Source organism: Vulpes vulpes, chromosome 12, assembly GCF_048418805.1.
Source record: "Vulpes vulpes isolate BD-2025 chromosome 12, VulVul3, whole genome shotgun sequence".
NCBI lineage: Eukaryota > Metazoa > Chordata > Mammalia > Carnivora > Canidae > Vulpes > Vulpes vulpes.
The window spans coordinates 72,002,839-72,019,492 of NC_132791.1; the positions used below are offsets into that span (position 1 = coordinate 72,002,839).

Genomic DNA, 16,654 nt, shown 5'->3' on the forward strand with positions numbered 1-16,654 from the left:
CATATATTTTTCTTGGGAATTACAAAATTGACTTGGTTTGGTATATCACTTGGTAAGCAGTTTTAAAATATATAATTGTGTTTACTTACAGAAGAAAAATATTTTTAAAGCTTTATTCGTACTATCCATTCTTTTGTCATATGAAAGGCTAGATTACTGTATCATATTCTTGTTTAATTTCTTCGGCACACTGTCGCATTTAGACTTCTATGTGATATAGAAAACATCCAAATTTCGCTTTATTTACATCTAATTGATTACACTCAATTTAAGACTTTAAACTGCCAACTTTATGGGGTTTTTACATAGATATTTACTTAATTTCATTATGGCCAAAAATGCAGTCTTTTGGATATGAACCCTTTGAAATTACTTTATGGCAAAGCATGTGGTCAGTTTGTATAAATCCTAGAAAGGAAATTACATTGGTTAATGACATTTTTTTTTGTTGTTAAGCAAACAGTTATTCAGTTTCCTTGATGTTGTTTCGCCACATTTATTGAGATGTGAACCAGCAGTTGTGAACAGGGTAAAAATCACAGAGACTGTCATTTAAAACACCAGCCATAAAACCTATAAATAGAAAGTAGATTAGTGGTTCCTTGGAGCTGCAGGTGGGAACGGGGATTGGCTGCACGTGGGTGGGAGGGTCTTTCTCAGGGGATGGAAGTACTCTAAAATTGCATGGTGGGGACAGCTGCACAACTCTATAAATTTACTCAAAATCATTGAAATATAGCTCAAAACAAGTGAATTGTATGGCATATAAATTATACCTCAATAAGCTATTAAAAGAAAAAACAAACACAGGGCATGCCTGCGTGGCTCTGTTAAGCATAGGACTCTTGATCTCAACTGGGGTCTTGATCTCAAGGTCGTAAGTTCAAGCCCGATGTTGGGCTCCATGCTGGGTAGGGAGCCTACTTACAAAAAGAGGGAAAAAAGCCCAGCCCCAGGACTTATCCTTATCCATGTGGCAGGGATGGGAAGGAAGGCGAATGCCAGACATCAAGGATCAGCTCTTGTCCCAAAGCTAGAGAGTGCTCATGGCTCAGTCTGCTACCTGCGGCCCCACGTCAACTTGCCCCAAGCGCATGCTGCAGCCCAGGCCCAACCACACCCCTGCACCCACGGGGCACAGGCTGCTTGCACCTGTGGAGCTTGGGACTGCCCCCATCAGCAAAGGTCAGTTCAGGCCCTACCGGGTCTGCATCAGCACCTTCTGTGTCCTCATTCTTCCTGAGGGCCCCGAAGCCCTACCCCTGTCGGGGTCTGAGTGCCCAGAACGTCTGGAACATGGCCTGGGGGCCCATCTGCCTGGGAAGAAGCCAGAAGCCCAAGCCGTAGCTGAGGCCCCATTAAGGCTCTGCACGCAGTATGGTATCGAGTTCTTTCAGGGGTTTATTAAGGCATTGAGCACAGTGTGATCTTCAGCCAACTGAAATGAATACAAGGAAATAGATCAGGACCTGAGGGATGTGCTTTTAAGGTTAATGGTGAGGCTGATGAGCTGAAAGAGCATTTCGAGTAACGTCTGTGTGGCACCTGCCCTGGTGCACTAGACACTTCCTGCCTGTGTCTCTTGGCCAGGGGCTTGGGCTCAGGGGCTTCCAGAAAGCACCTTGAAGTTCCCACCACCTTGATGCTCAACAGGCACGAGACTCGCTGCCTGGTGCCAAATGGCAGGAATGCTCCCCACCGACCCCCACCCCCACCTGGAGTACTCAGCTGCAGCCCTCCTCTCCCCCAGGAGTACTCAGCTGCAGGGTACCCCCCCATCTTCTTAGAAGTGGAAGGAGCAGGGTAGCCTGGCTACAGAATGGGGCACGGAGGCACTGGGCAAGCAGGCCAGGACGGACGGCCTCTTGACACTGCATGGGACCAAGGTGGGTCCCATGAAGCAGGGCATGAGGGGACCCAGCTGTGGCCATTCAGCCTTTTTTCCATTCACAACTGACTGCATCTGGGGAGAGCAAGAGGGGTGCATCCTTAAGGAGAAAAGAGAACACGAAGGGGGAGGGGGAAGCAGAGAGACAGGCCAGGTCCCTGTCAGCCTGAAACTCCAGACTGTTCGAGGTCGCTGGAGGTGCTGAACTGTCTCTCCACCTTCTTCTGCTCCTTGATCTTGAGTCCGATGTCCACCCTCTTCTCAAAGAAGTTCACCAGGACGGACTCCGTCAGGATGGAGGCCAGGATCTGCTCAAAGGAGATGCACCAGTCTGTGTCTACAGCGCCGCCACAGCGGGCGGTGGCTGGGGGACTGCGGGCCTCCCCGCCCACCAGCACCGTGTCGTCAGCCAGGTCCTCGCATGGCAGGGAGCCAGTGCTGACCACTGAGTAGGAGGACATGGACATGTCGTCTTTGGTTTCGTCGTCCGACAGAAGCTGGGAGGGGGAGCCCCGGCCCTCGCCGCTGCCCCCTTCGCCCACCACCTGGCTCTCCTGTGGAGCTTTCCCGAGGTGGGTGTCTCCCCTGGCTTTGGCCTGGGGATCCCCTGCAGCTGGGGGCTGAAGCTCCGGGGCTGGGTCCTGTGGGGGCTCAGTGGCCACGGGCTCATCCTCCTCGGGCACGCCATCCCTGGGCTTCCTGCCCGGCTGCGCCGAAAACTTCTTGCCCACCTCACCGATGCGGAGCAGCAGGCTTGCCACCGTGGCGATGGCATGGTACAAGTCCTGCTCCATGGGGTCCTCGCTGAACATATTGTAAAGTGTCTTGCACAGCTCAATGAACTGTTCCTTTTCAGATGAAACACAGAAAAAAGGTCAGGGAGATGGGAGAAGATGGGTCAGCCTGACCTCAGATCAGCCAGACTGCCCGTGCTCTGTAGTGTTGTTAGCTGTCTGTACACCTGCGCCTTGTTACACCCATGTCACAGACTGGGACGCTGAGACACAGAGTGGGAAGCTGACTTGACCGATATCACACAGCCTCAGAAGAGCTTTCTTTTCCAACTGCCTTTACTTTGAGCATAGTCTCCTCCCTGCCCCTAAGTCCACTCTGCTAGCAGAGCCACACTGATTTCTGCCATGACTTTCCAAACCCGGTCGGTGGCTACTGAAGGACTTCAGTGTGTTTTGGAATCACTTTGAGTTTCCTACATCTTTGATCAGAATAGATGGTGAGGACAAAGCAAGCACGGCCTGGGTCAGCTGTGGGGGGTGAGGGGGGGTCTGACGCCTGCCTGTGCCCGGCCCTGGGGAGGAACAGGAGTGCTGTGAGGCTGTCTTGTAAGAGGGGTCATGTGAGTCTCTACTGCTATTTTAGTGGATGGATCCCAATTAAATGTGAACAAGTCATCACCAGGAATTGGCTCCAAAGCAAGTGGACTCCTGTCCCTCTGGAATCATCCCTGACTCTGACTAGCAGGTGTTGGAGGCAGGCAGGAGAATTTCCACCCTATCAGGGGTTCTGGGAGAGACGGTGGGGAGCTTTTGGGTCCGGGGAACCCAGCCTTGGAAATGTCTGTTCAAGGGGGGCTCTGAATGGGCCTACCTGGTTCATTTTGGGAAGATCCTTAATGGTCTCCTTCTGAACCTCTTTCTCTTTGGCCCACATGCGAAGGTAGTGCCGATAGTCAGGAGGGCTGGTCCCCTTCTCCTCTGTGAGTTGGGAGAAAAAAAGATCTGTCAAGTCAGAGACAGAGCTGGGGCCAGGAGCAGGCAGTGAGTGGGTTTGGGGGCTGTCTGGCATGGGGTTACTGGGGCCCGCTTACAAAACACCCCAGTATCTGGGGAGGTGGTGATGGGAAGAGCACCCAGATGTCTCCCGAGTTATTACACTAAAGTAGGTTTGAAAGGACATGGAGGTTGATGAGAGGGTGGCAGGAGAGGGGCAGGCTGGGCTCCTAGAGGGAGGTGGGGGTGGGTTGGTATTCACAGCTAGGAGAGTCAGGTCTGGGGCTGAGAGGGGCTTCCTCTGGCAGCAGAGGCCGTTTGCCATTTCCCTGGGAGGGAGGCCTGCACAGACGCCATCAACCCGGGATCTGCGTCAGCACTGGCCACACTGGCCTGCCTGTACCTCCTCTCTTTTCTTGGACGTCCTCATTTCTGCTTCCCTCTTGCTCTTCCTGCTGCAGTGCTTCTGGACAACCGGAAAGGGGAAAGTACACAGAGAACATTCTTGTGTTACAACCGCAAACCACGGAGGCCTGTGAGCAGATGGGTCTGTTCTCCCGTAGAAGCCCTGCGCTGATGCTTTGCACCTGGTTACAGGACCCAAAGTGCCACCAAACCCTCCTGCCTCTCTGCCAAAGGATTACAAGCCTCGGCCCGCGGTGTTGAACTGAATAACCATACGCACGGTAGGGAGAAAAAGCCTGAGGACTAATTTCTGTAGTTTCTGTTAGAAAGGGTCAAACTGAAGGCAGTCCTGATGATCACTTCGACCCACACCTGACTGCCGCACTGATGAAGAATTTTATGGACTTGAATTCTGTGCCAGGTCCTGGGTTTCTTACAGCTGCACACTTGCTGGAGTTGGCCTGCACCGTGTGTCCTCTGGGGACAACGAACATGGGGACCCAGCAGGCTGCCCAGCTTTCCCAGACCTTGAGCCGGTAGGGCCACTGGGGGACCTCTAGTGGTGGTAGCACCCTGGGCTGTGCAGTGGTGGGGAAGGGCCCACCTCTCTGGGCTCAGGCTCTCTGCTGCAGAGGGGAGACTCGCCATCTGGGGCTACGTGGGGTCCAGGCACAGGGCTCTCCCCCACTAGTCCCTGGCCTTAATGGGAAGCCACTGGGAAGAGCCTCAAGTGTCCCTGATTTTCCCAGATTCTGAGTGTAAGAGAAGCATCTGCTTCTTCAGTTTGTGCACCTGAAATCAAGGCCCTTAAGCTTCCTATAAAGTTCCAATCCAGCCTTTTGACATGGCCAGCAGAACGGCCTTGCGGATCTTGATATGTTTTCTCTCTTGGGTGTATGTTGTCCTTGGTGTGTGTTATCTGCCACAAGAACTTACAGGCTGGGGGTTTGGTCAGTTTTGTAAGGACTTTATATACCACCAGCTCCGCTACCAGACCCAGGCCCAGAATGCCCCATCACCCTGCACCAGATGTCCCCAATGGGCTTTACACGTGGCCCAAGAATGTCTTCAAAAAGGCATGACAGATGTATTTTCCTGTAATGGAAGAGCCATGCCGACCACGAGAACACTTTACAGGGAAAGCACCCACCTCCACCTCCACCAGAACCATTTGACACTGTTGTCATGATGGCGTCTGGACTTTTTCCCATGAGTGTGACGTGGAATACTGACACTCCTGTGCAACGCCCACTGTGCCATGTGTCTGCATTTACTACCTGCTCCCCGCTGACAAGCATAGAAACCGCTTCTCTCCTCCCCGGTAAGCTGCGGCTTGCTCTTGGGTCCTCCTCAGGACTCATTCACACAGGAGGCATCCCTGGGACCAAGTGTGTCCAGACCCCCTGACCATGCAGGGGGTGGGGGTGGGTTGTTAGGTAGACGCAGCCAAGCATGAAGCAGGTGCCCCTGCCCCCCAAGGACTGACCTTGAGCCTCCCAGGGCAGGAAAAGGTCCAGATCTGAGGCCAGAGGAGATGCTGGGAGAGCACAGGAAGAGCGCAGGAGAGAGGGAGGGAGAGGCCAAGGTCCAGGAAGGAGGCAGAGACAAGAGAAACAGGAGTGAGAACACCTCCGGAGGCCCTTCCACAGAGAGGCAGTAGCCGACCCCGACACAGCACACTCCCCAAGCCCACAGCACGACTGCACAGCTGCAGGGCCCCAGGCCACGGCCCCCAGGACAGCAGTGCTCACCTTCAGAGGAGCTGTCCTTGGTGAAGTAATGGGTTGCTTCCAGGGCCGACTCGGCCTCCTCCGGGCTCAGGGCTATGCTCAGAAAGAAAGGTGAGTGAGGGCAGGACAACACAATGGGACTCGCCAGAGCATACCTCCCGAGTCCTGGCTCCCTGCGTGGCCTGCCTCACCACTATTATCAGGGCCCATGGTGCGGTGTGGGGTCACAGGGGTAATGACGACCACTGACCCTGGGTATTGTTCCTTCCCTGACTTTTACATTGTGCTTACAAATGTCATACATACCCCATCAAGAAGCCCGGTCAGTGCAGTTGGGGGTCCAGGGAGTGGCCTGCCTTCTTCCTGCCCTGATGGTGTGGTGCACAGCATCCTTTAGGGATGAGGTCCCCCAGGACACATGCAGGGACCAGCCACACACAGGGACTTACTCTTCTCACTTTATGCATCTTGTGCCTATTCTACACCTTTGGTACATTTTTTGTGATTAGGTCGTCCCCAAGATTTCGGATCCATGTGGTTCTGGGTGGGGGGCTTATTCTCCCCAGTGCAAGCGGGGGGGGGGGGCGGTTTGTGCTGACAGGGGTTGAATAGATGGCACTTGGGGGAGGTGCAGAGTGTGAAGCAGGGCAGGTGTGAGGCCTGGGTGAAGCAGGGCAGACAGATGTGGCTGGGAGTTGGTGAAGGAGCCCCATGTGCCCTCACCTGTAGAAGTGCAGCCCAGTGGGGTCTGCCCAACCCAGGCCCTGCCCTGAGCAGAGCTGGAGGTGGTTGGTACCCACCTTCCCTAGAGACATCCCTGAGGCCACTGTTCTTTGTTGAATTACGGGGAAAAATGAGCTACAGGTAAGAACACCTACATCAAGGCCTGGGTATTCCGGCTCTGGCTGCACAGAACCACCTCGGGGAGCTTTAAAACTGCATTCCAGGCCAGTCAAGTGCCAGCCTCTGGGGCACGCACAGCACCAGTGGTCAAAAAACCATTCCACCCACTTGGAGGCAGCCGCTGACCTGGGGCAGTTCGAGAATAGCAGCAGGGACCCAGGGCAGCTCCACCCCTGAGCAGAGCACCCAGGGGTAGAATTCTCACCTAAGTCTCAGTTTCTCCCTATGAAAAGGAGATCACGTCATCTTAGAGAACTCTCCGTGTGGCTACCCTGGCTGGGCAGGGTGAGCTGGGCCCACACGGCAGAAACCCACAGACCAAGGGATCCAGCCTGTCTGAAGATCAGCTGCCAGTCACCCTTCACCCACCACCCTGCAGCCTCTCAGTGTCTCCAGGAGGTACAGGTACAGTGTAGAGAAGCCAGGGGAGAATGGGCCCTGCTCATGACTGCACAAAAGGGCTACCCAGGCCATTTGGAGGGCCTCGGGGGTTCCCCCAAGCTGACCTCCGGGGATAAACAGGAGCTGCCCTGTGCTCCACCTGGGTCCCCACCCTCAGCCAGGCTTAGTCCTCTGAAACATGCCTCTTAGGTTATGTCCCTGCCCAAGGGCTCTGGCCTCCTCCCCCTAGGCTGCCTGAGGCCCACCCAGCACCTCATGGAGGCCTGCGCCTTGGGGCGCTGCAGCCCTAGCTCTGAATGCGAGAGGCCCGTGCCAGTGAGTGGGAGACGAGGCTCTCACCTGGGGGCAGGTGCAACTTGTAGAGTGCCTTGAGCTTCTCTGTCAGGTCCCCATGGTACATCCCACCTGTAGTGGAAGGCAATCCACACTGGAGCCCATCCCCTTCCAATGGGTTCTGGTGTGTTCCTCCTCATAGCCTCTCTCCTGGAGAGGTCCCTGGAGTGAGCCCCAGGCCTCCCACCTACCCCTGAGCTCTGCCCTTCTCAGTGTCGGCAGACCCACCCTGAGCAGCCCCGACCTGAGGAGGGGGAGGTGGAGGGGAGGACCCCACAGGATCCCCATGTGTTCCCAGTGGGAAAGCTGCCCTTTCCCTATTAAGGCTCCTGCTGCAGTGGGAAGGCTGATTGGGCTGGCATGCGGAGGCTACTCACTCATCCCAGTCACAAACTCCTTGAAGTTGATCAGAGAGTCCTTGTTTTCGTCCAGGAGCCGGAACATGCGTCCTGCCAACACTGGCGTGTGGGTGCCACAGGCCCAGGGTGTCAGGCTGGCAAAGAGTTCCCGGAACTGGCCTGCATCAATGCGATACTGCTCCAGGTAGGGCAGGCTGGGGTCCCGACGCACGGCTGTGGGGCGGCCACTCCCCCAGTATTGACTTGCCAGGTGCTTGGCCTGCTGGGGGCACAGCCCAGTGAGACAGCCAGGCCTCCCAGTCCCCATGGCGTTAGGACAGCCAGGCTGGTTAGTGTGTCCCTCCTCCTCCTTGGAGTCCTAGAATCCCGGGGTGGGGAGCACTGGGCCAGATTCAGCATGTCATAGAACCTCCCACACTGGTACCATCAGCCTCTGATGTTTACAGACACGGGAGCTGAGACACAGCCCTAGGGTTGCTGGCCGCTGTTGGTGAGAGGCCCTGACTGCACTGTTCTGACCACAGGGCTCAGGTCTGGGTGCCAAACCAGAGGCAGACAGGAACCGACAACAAGAACGGAAAAGGCAGCGTGGACTTTACTGTTTCGGCCTGCTTGTCACCCGTTTCCCCCTTCTTCTAACATCTGAAATTTTTTGGAGAGCCCCTCCTGTCCCACCCTCAGGCTATGGGGTGGGTGCAGGGCCTAGATTTGGCTCAACAATAAACACCCCCCTGTTCCCATAGCATCTGAGTTAGTCCAACAATTAACCCTGAACTTTTTGTTAAAACCACTTGGAAAGGATCCCTGGGTGGCTCAGCGGTTTAGCGCCTGCCTTTGGCCCAGGGCACGATCCTGGGGTCCCGGGATCGAGTCCCACGTCGGGCTTCAGCCACGGAGCCTGTTTCTCTCTCTGCCTGTGTTTCTGCCTCTCTCTCTCTATGTCTATCATGAATAAATAAACAAAATCTTAAAAAAAAAAAAAAAACACTTGGAAAGAAAAGGCTCTTTCCACTGAGAGAATAGGACAACCCTGGAACTGCTGATGACAGTCCTGCCATTCTGGTAGGAAGAGAAGTCCAGAGGACATCTGAGGTAGGAAGCTTGGCAGCATGTTTAAGCACCTGGATCTAGCCAAGGCTGAAGCTGTGAATTCCTAAACTATCTAGTAACATGAGCCAAGGAATTCCCTCTTGTGTAAACTAACTTGATTGGATTTTCTGCCACTTAAGAAAATGTCTAAGGCAGCCTAAGCTGCCTGAAGGATTAAATTCTACCATGTGAGGTTGGTGGTACCTGCATCTGAGGATGCTTTTAAATCAACTTCTCCTCTGGCAGCAGGTTGCTGCACCGAGGACTCACGTAGGGGACGAGGATAGGGTACTGGGCCTGCCCTTGCTCTTGGCTATCACCTTAAACACCATGTAAAGGTCCTCCAGTTCTTCAATTGAGAAACCGATGTCCCCAGGTATAGCTCGGACCTAGAAGGAGAGAGAAACCACATGTATGGATGGATTCTTGAGTTCTAGGTCTTTAAGAGAGTCCCCATGTGGACAAAGGCTAACACAGACCAGCTGACCAAGCACATGGTGACAGTCCATTCAGGAAAGGACGTGTGGACCTCCCTGCTTACCCACCCTGCTACACAGTCCACACTACCTAGGTTCCTTCCTGGTCAGGGCTCAGGGGGCCTTCCTGCCCTGAGCCCCAGCCAGGGACCTGGGGTGAGGGGCAATCATTTAGTGACTGACTGCTGTCTTGCTCCTTGGAAGGCATCCTAGAACTTCCCAGTAAATTCTCTCTCCGGAGTTGGGGAGGACAAAGGCTTGTGGTAGAGGCACAGTGGGCTGGGTGGGTGGAGGGTGGCTGAATGTTGCCACCGAGGGGCAGAGGCAAAGCCAGGCTGGTGGGATCAGCCCAAGGCAGAGTGACATGTGGCCGTCAGGTCCTGGGGTGTCAGAGAAGCTTTGCAGTGACCAGCCCAAGAGCAGAAAACAGTGAATGGGCCTCCCCCACTTACTCAAAATCACACCTGCATTCCCAGACTCCAGTGCTGCACAAGGCAGCACTAGGGGGCGCTCTTCAGGCCACCCAGGTCACCCTCCCCCTCCCAAACCCCAACCCCACCGCCAGCCAACCTGCGGCCACCGGAGGCCAGCCCCATCCATACCACGCTCCTCTTGGCCGTGTCCTCCAAGGACTGGATCACTTTCAGCCTCTGTTTAAACCGCATCTGTTCGATGTCTTCGGCCCTCAGGCTGCTGAATTTCTACAGGCCAGAGGTAATTCAGTGAGGAAGGCAGAACCACGGAGCAGAGAACTGCCCCCTCCCACCCCCTCCCACCAAAGCCACCCACACCCACACACTCAGATGGGGCAGGCTGGCCAGACAGCCCCACAGGGTGCTGACCTCATACGACACCTTCAGGAGGTCGAAAATGTCCACTTCTGCTGGAGGGTCATCTCCACTAGTCAGCAGGGCATGGAGATGTGGGATAGGAGGAGAAACACTCTGCTTGTTGACCACATTATCCAGATATCTGGAAGGATTAAAGCAACCCCACTATCAATAGGGATGTCCTAATAATGATGTGGAGGGACCTAATCTGCCTAGACCCCCAGTCAATAAATGAGTGTGCTGACGACAGAGCATCCTCCAGGAGGGCAGGAGATGAGGCCTGGACTCTGCAGGGGCAGAGGACAGAGGTGTGCCCCAGACAGTGCCCTGGCAAATCAGGGATCCCCCTGGAGGTAGCAGAGAGGCCTTGCCCCTCATGAGGCCTGAGCATGAATTCTAGGAAGCCAGTGTGTCCTCTGGGGGTTCCCTGACCCTACCATATCAGGAGAGAAAGGTCTGTCCCAGTTGGAGGGTTAACATGGTCCTGGGCAGGCTCAGAGGACAGGTGGCAGTACCTATGGCAGTCCTGGCTAGGAGTCTTCCAGGCTGGGGTAATACCCACACATGGCTAGCAGGACTGTACAGGGCTCAGAGCCTGGGCCTGTGTGACGCCAGGGCAGGGTGGGGGTCTTGTATGTAAGGGGCTTGAAGGCCAGGCTGGGGGACTTGGCTCCTTTGCCCAGAGAACCACTAGTGCCATGGGGAGTCACAGGGTCAGATTCTGATCAGAATAAGCTCTATGGGATGCTGCTGGCAGGAACAGGGAAAGCTGTGATGAAGCAGCAAGGGGCCCAGGGTGGGAGGGTACTGTGGACCTACACCAAGGCAATGGGGGTGGTGGGAGGAGGCTGCATCCCAGAGTCTGCGAGGATGGGATGTGGAGACTGAGGGCGGAGGTGGCAGCCAGGATGACAGGGAGGTATCAGCCCATCCAGCTGTCAGAGCAAGCCCAGCACAGGCCCCTTTATCTAGGTGATGGTGAGGGGGAGTGATGTTGCTGAGCTGGGGACGGCACAGTCGGAACTGCTCTGAGAGAAGAGTAGATACTCAGCACTTGCTAGAGGCTGGAGGCTGTGCTGCTCCAGCCACCTTTTGCCCCCTGGGTGCTCTAGTCCAGCATGCTCTGGCCCATCACCCATTTAGTCTGCTCCCAGAGCTATCACTACCTGGGGCCATTTTGTCTCCCCGCAGAAAGGAGGTTCTCTCCTGCCTCCCTGGACTGTGCTTGCTGGGAGGAGTGCCCAGGGCTGGTGAGGGGCTGAGCTCTGCTACCCGTGGGGGGTGCTGGTCAGCAATCTGGCTCGCTCACCTGCCCAAGACGGTCATGGCCTCACCCTCGTCGCTGCAGCCCAGCAGCTGCTCTGTGTTGGCATCCAGGATGGCCAGAGCCACCTGCAGGATCACCTTGATGCCCTCATAGAAGAAGCAGTCAACAATGACCACAGAGCTCTCAAAAGGCATGACGCTGAGGAAGAGGGTCAGGAACCAGGAGAGAGAGATGCTGGAGATCACTCCCAGGTCCTGCATTTTCTCGGAGAGCTGGGGTAGGAAGTCTCTCGTGAGCTCCTCAAAGATGCCTTGGTCCACGAGGGCCCCTAGGGAGAGGACAAAGGAGTGTGAAGGGTCAGCACATGCTGCTGGCTCAGGTCCTGGGTGCAGTGCAAGGAAGCCCACCTGATGATCCCTTGCCAGCTCCGCTTACATGGAGGGCTGGGGTAGGGAGTGTGTGGTGGAGAAAATAAGAAACAAAAACGCTACAGCTTCCAAAACTACTAGGTGAAAAGAAGAGCTGATTTCACTGTGCTTGGATTTGCTTTTGGGGAAATCCAAATTTCTCCATTCTAGAAGTGTCGAAAGTAAACAGGAACCTTGGTGGCTGTTGTTTGTCCTGGCCTGAAGCTTGTGAACAGATGTGATTATGAAAGGAGCCTAAGAGGGGAGATGCCCAAAACCAAATGGTAGGGGTAGGGCATCTTTGAATAGCCGACTTAATTATAGGTCATTAAATACATTGGCCAGTGCATTTCCACTTAACACCGACTCTACTGGCTGTGCTTCACAGTAGATAAGGCTGGGTAGTAGGGACACAGGGATGTATGAGCTGCTTGGGCTGTGAGGCTGGAAATCTCCAGAGTCAGATAGATGAGAATGTAGGCCCCAGGCTGGCTTCTAAAGGCCACTGAATGTGTAGCATCTTCTGTCACTGCCAGCACCCCCTAACAGGCTGCGTAAAGTCTGAGCAAGGTGGCTGGGGGGATCTGTGTTTGGTTCTCCATGTTCTAGCTGTGTGGTGATTTTTCGGCTTCCTTATCAACCTGTGGAATGGGAACCATGACTGTCTTTGGCCTGCTTCACATCCGTAAGGCCCCGGAGAGCTCAGAGTGTGTGCTGTGTGTAGAGCCCAACACAGGGAGGCCCACCACCCCCAGGGGGAGCCGCGGGGCCTCAGGCACTCACCTACCACCCTGGTATTGTAATAGTCAGGCAGCATGCGTTCACAGAGGGCCACCAGCAGCCAGAATGCCTCCTCCTCATTGCCATAGAGCAGAAGCACGGAGGTGACAATGTTCATGGCCTGTGGGCACAGAGACAGCAAGGGGAGGCTCCCTAACCTACCCCCAAGGGCTCACTCCACAAGCAAGTCCAACAACGACAAAATATCCCACCCAATTCCAGACAATTTGCCAAAAGGCCATTTGTAGGAAATCAGTTTGACAAAACCCATCATCAGATCCCTCAGATCCAGCCAGTGGGGCACTTGGAAAGCTGAGGAGGAGATGAGCATGGGGCTCTTCTTCAGAGTGGTTTCTGGTGTGGGGGCTGAGATGCAGGACCAGGCGGATGTGTAAGTGAGTCCTGTGTGACAGCCAATAGCAAGGCTCTTAAGTAAAAGAGCTTTGGGGCACCTGGGTGGCTCAGTGGTTGAGTGTCTGCCTTCTGCTTAGGGAGTGATCCTGGGGTCCTGGGATTGAGTCCCCCTTCGGGCTCCCGGCAACAAGCCTGCTTCTCCCTCTGCCTGTGTCTCTGCCTCTCTCTCTGTGTCTCTCGTGAATAAACAAAAAAAGGCTTTGAAGGTGGAAATGCTCTTAAGACTTCTCTAAAGCCAGCACACTAACTTTCCCTGCACTGATAACTCGTCATGCAGAACAGTGGCTGTACAGAGGGTGGCCTTGAAGGGGGTGGCCTGCTGCTCTGAAATCCCGATGCAGTCTCAGGCAAGTAGAAAGCCATCTGTCTGGGCCGGGGGTGGAGGTGGGGAATGTCACTGGATGTAAAACCTAATGCTACTGGAAATGCAAATTGAAAGCATGATAAAGAGGCCCCTCTCGCCATTAGGTTAGCTATCATCCAAAGACAAGAAAACAAGGTGGTGAGGATATGGAGGAAGTGGAACCCCTGCGCATGCATTGCTTGTGGGAATGTACAATGGTGCTGTGCCTGTGGAAAGCAATATGGGAATTTCAAAAAAAAAAAATTAAAGGTTGAACTGCTATATGATCCAGCAATTTCAGTCCTGGGTACGGACTCGAAAAAGAAATGCAAGTAGAGACAGGAACAGATGCTAGTGTGCTCATGGCAGCGCTATTCACAAGAGCCAGAAGGCAGAAGCCGTGCAGGCGCCCCGCTGAAGCGAACAGGTGCACAAGGTATGGTTTGTACACAGAATGGAATATGCTTTAGCCTTAAGGAGAGAAATCCTGACATGTGCTATGATGGGAATGAGCCCTGAGGCCCTTGGACTAATGAATAAGCCAGTCACAGAGACAAATACTGGGGGACTTGAGGTTCTCAGAGCAGGTAAGTTGAGAGAGATGGAAAGTAGAACTGGGAGTAGCAGGGGAGTTGTTTAATGGGGACAGAATTTCCGTTTTGTGAGATGAAGAGAGTTTTGGAGGTGGACCGTGGGGATGGCTGCATGACCATTCATGTCATGCCATACCCTAGCGTGCTATGGTTATTTTACCAGACGCACTAGGCAATCAAAGGCTCCAGGCCCCCGTTCAGGAGGCAGTACAGGCCAAGGGCAAAGTGAGTGGTGGATATCATTTCTCGTTACACCTCTCTGTGGTCAGGCTTTGCCGGGGGGAATGGGGCACCATCACTCAGGCCTCTGTTGAATGAGCTGCTAGTGGCAGATGCGGTCTCCAGGCTCGGCTAACCCTCTTTACCTGACAGTAGCCGATGGTGGGGTTTCGGAAGGCATAGGCAGTCAGCACCCGCCGGAGGGCAGCAATCCCGAGCTCATTCTGGAAGGCGGGGTGCTCGGGCATAGAGCGGTGGAGATCTCGCTCTATCTCCTCCGTGGCCAGGCTGTACTTCCCTGTGGACTTCTCTACCAGGTTGGCGTAGTAGCCGGGGTGAGTCACCATCTCATTCCAGGCCCCTGTGGAGACACAGCTGGCAGCTGTCTTTCCTCCTCCCCTCCTTTTGGGACTTTGGGGACAGTGAAGGGGCAGGCTGGAGATGTCAGAGAAGTGGGACCCTCAGGTCTAGGAGGAGGTGTGAGGCAAAGGTTCCTTGGTGACTGCTCCTGGAAGGGGTCGCCCACCAAAGTTTGAAGGGCTTCCTTGTGAAACTGTCCACATGGCCAAGGGCATGCATGTTGTCAGAGCCTGTCCCGAGGAAAGGATACCTTGGGGTCCCTTTCTTTCTACCCATTGCAACTGGGAAGGTACCATCTGGGTGACAGAGCCCCGCCCTTGAGGTCTGCACCCCAGGACAGTGGCCCACCCTAGCATGGGCCCCTCACAGCTGAAGGCCCCATTCTGGCCTTGTAAAGGGCTGGCAGCTCCAGGCCAGCCTGGGGTCAGTGGAGTTCTCACACAGAGGCCCTGGGGTGCTGGGCCAAAGCTCGGGCAACTCACCAGAGAAGAGAAGCCACAGCTCCCCGCGGAGGCTCTCGGGGATGCCTTTCAGCACCAGCTCCCGTGTTTTGGCTGTGCGGTACATGCACACACCACGTCCATACTCAAAGAAGTGAATGTTCCACGACTCTTCTTTCATCTTCTCCTTGGCCTGGGGGAGAAGCAAGCAGGGTCTGGGAATGTGTGCCGGGGCCCACCTCCATCTACACTGCACGTTTGCAGGAGCTGAGGCTGGGCGGAGCAGGGCACCACCCCCAGGGCATCAGAGAAACGAGCATCCGAGCAGAGGCCAGGAGCCTGGGGTGACTGGTCCTGCCGAGCAGATCATGCAGGATGCCCCTGTCCTTGGACACTGCCCTTTGCAGGCCTGAAGACCTGAGGTGGTGTGTGGGCAGGGAGCCACAGCTGGCCCTGGCCTCCTCCCAGGCCTAGGTGTGCTGATGGGGTCCGTGCTCTGGGCTTACCCCCCTGGCCCCCAGGTCCTCCATGGGTGAGTTCCCCTGGAAGAGTTTAAGCAGACCCTGGGAGGCGGTTGGTGCCTCCTGTATGCTGGAGCTTTGGCGGCTGCCGAGGGGTGTGGTGGGGCTGGCAAGCTGATCTGACGTCTCTGGAGGTGCCGGGGAGGGCTGAAAAATACGACACAGAAGGGAATGTACCCAGTGAGCGAACCGGCATGGAGGTATCTGGTCTGGCCCAGTCCCCCTACTTCCTCTCTGGCCGGCTGGCCACTTAACACGTTCTTCCCTTCACCAACCCGCTCAGACTGGCTGGTCTCTTGGGGATGGGACCAGAGGCCCATGCTGCCAGGTCCTCCCTCAGTGATGTCAGGGCCAGGAGACCCTGGGTCCGCCTGGTGGTGCCAACAGCTCCCCAGTCACAGGAGGCTGTGGCTCAGGTAGGGACTCTCAGGAAAGAGCAGCAGGCCCCGCAGAGCCCAAGTGCAGAGCCCCAGAGTGGAGCAGAGGCAGGCAACACTGGAGCCTGATGGCCTGGCCTGGCCTGGCCTGCCCTGGCCTTTCCAGATGGACAGAATCCTAACTGAGGTAATCTGTGTCCTGCGGGAGCCCTGATGACTGCCGGGCCAGGGAAGGAGCCCTCTCCTGTCCTCTCTCCCCCAGGCAACCTGACCACTGTGCCCTCAAGGGCCCTTCAAGGAAGGAGCTCCCAGACAGCTGGCTGTTGCCCCGAAAGCTCCCCAAGTTTCTGTCTTCCTCTGGTCCACATGTCTGGTATGTGGTGCACCCTGTCGTGGCCTCATGACCTCTTGGCTCTGGACACTCATGTCAGTTCAACGCTGGATGCTCCTTGACAGTGTGGTGTGGCCTCCAGCCAGAAGTGAGTGTGTGAGGAGGGGTCCCCGCCTATAGACCAGCCCTGCCGTGGGCTACCTCCCCTGCCCCAGGGTAGCAGTCTAGGCACCTGCTTTCCCACCACACGGATGGCCAAAAGCCAAGAGAAATGGGTCCCAGAATGGTTCTGGGAACCTGCCGGGGTAGGGGGACAATATGGGGCTGGCAGAAGGGAAGGGAGGAATCGGAGACGAGGGTCTGCAGGGCAGCCCTGGCTTTCAGGGCTCTTCCCCTGGTTTTCTGAAACCCCTCCCCCTAGCAAACCCATCTCTTCAGGGGAGCACTGGCAGGGTGGCTG

General features: G+C 55.4%; 1 protein-coding gene across 11 annotated transcripts in view; it reads right to left on the reverse strand.

The window, feature by feature from the left end:
• Nucleotides 1–476: 476 nt before the first annotated feature.
• The window catches only part of TBC1D9B (TBC1 domain family member 9B), a 39,782-nt gene continuing 23,604 nt past the window's right edge, over nucleotides 477–16,654 (reverse strand). For 2 of the 11 annotated variants that reach the window (XM_072731870.1, XM_072731876.1), the window contains 15 exons: nucleotides 15,472–15,633; nucleotides 15,008–15,158; nucleotides 14,312–14,526; nucleotides 12,600–12,717; nucleotides 11,452–11,737; nucleotides 10,155–10,284; nucleotides 9,915–10,013; nucleotides 9,157–9,225; nucleotides 7,766–8,006; nucleotides 7,395–7,460; nucleotides 5,772–5,843; nucleotides 5,507–5,557; nucleotides 4,019–4,078; nucleotides 3,494–3,600; nucleotides 477–2,736 (listed from right to left, as the gene is read on the reverse strand). In XM_072731870.1, the coding sequence (XP_072587971.1) occupies nucleotides 2,050–2,736; nucleotides 3,494–3,600; nucleotides 4,019–4,078; nucleotides 5,507–5,557; nucleotides 5,772–5,843; nucleotides 7,395–7,460; nucleotides 7,766–8,006; nucleotides 9,157–9,225; nucleotides 9,915–10,013; nucleotides 10,155–10,284; nucleotides 11,452–11,737; nucleotides 12,600–12,717; nucleotides 14,312–14,526; nucleotides 15,008–15,158; nucleotides 15,472–15,633 (2,514 nt within the window). In that variant the 3' untranslated portion in view covers nucleotides 477–2,049. Of the gene's footprint in view, nucleotides 2,737–3,493; nucleotides 3,601–4,018; nucleotides 4,082–5,506; nucleotides 5,558–5,771; nucleotides 5,844–7,394; nucleotides 7,461–7,765; nucleotides 8,007–9,156; nucleotides 9,226–9,914; nucleotides 10,014–10,154; nucleotides 10,285–11,451; nucleotides 11,738–12,599; nucleotides 12,718–14,311; nucleotides 14,527–15,007; nucleotides 15,159–15,471; nucleotides 15,634–16,654 lie in introns of all 11 variants that reach the window. The other 9 variants (XM_072731875.1, XM_072731881.1, XM_072731878.1 and 6 more) reach the window with 6 other exon arrangements.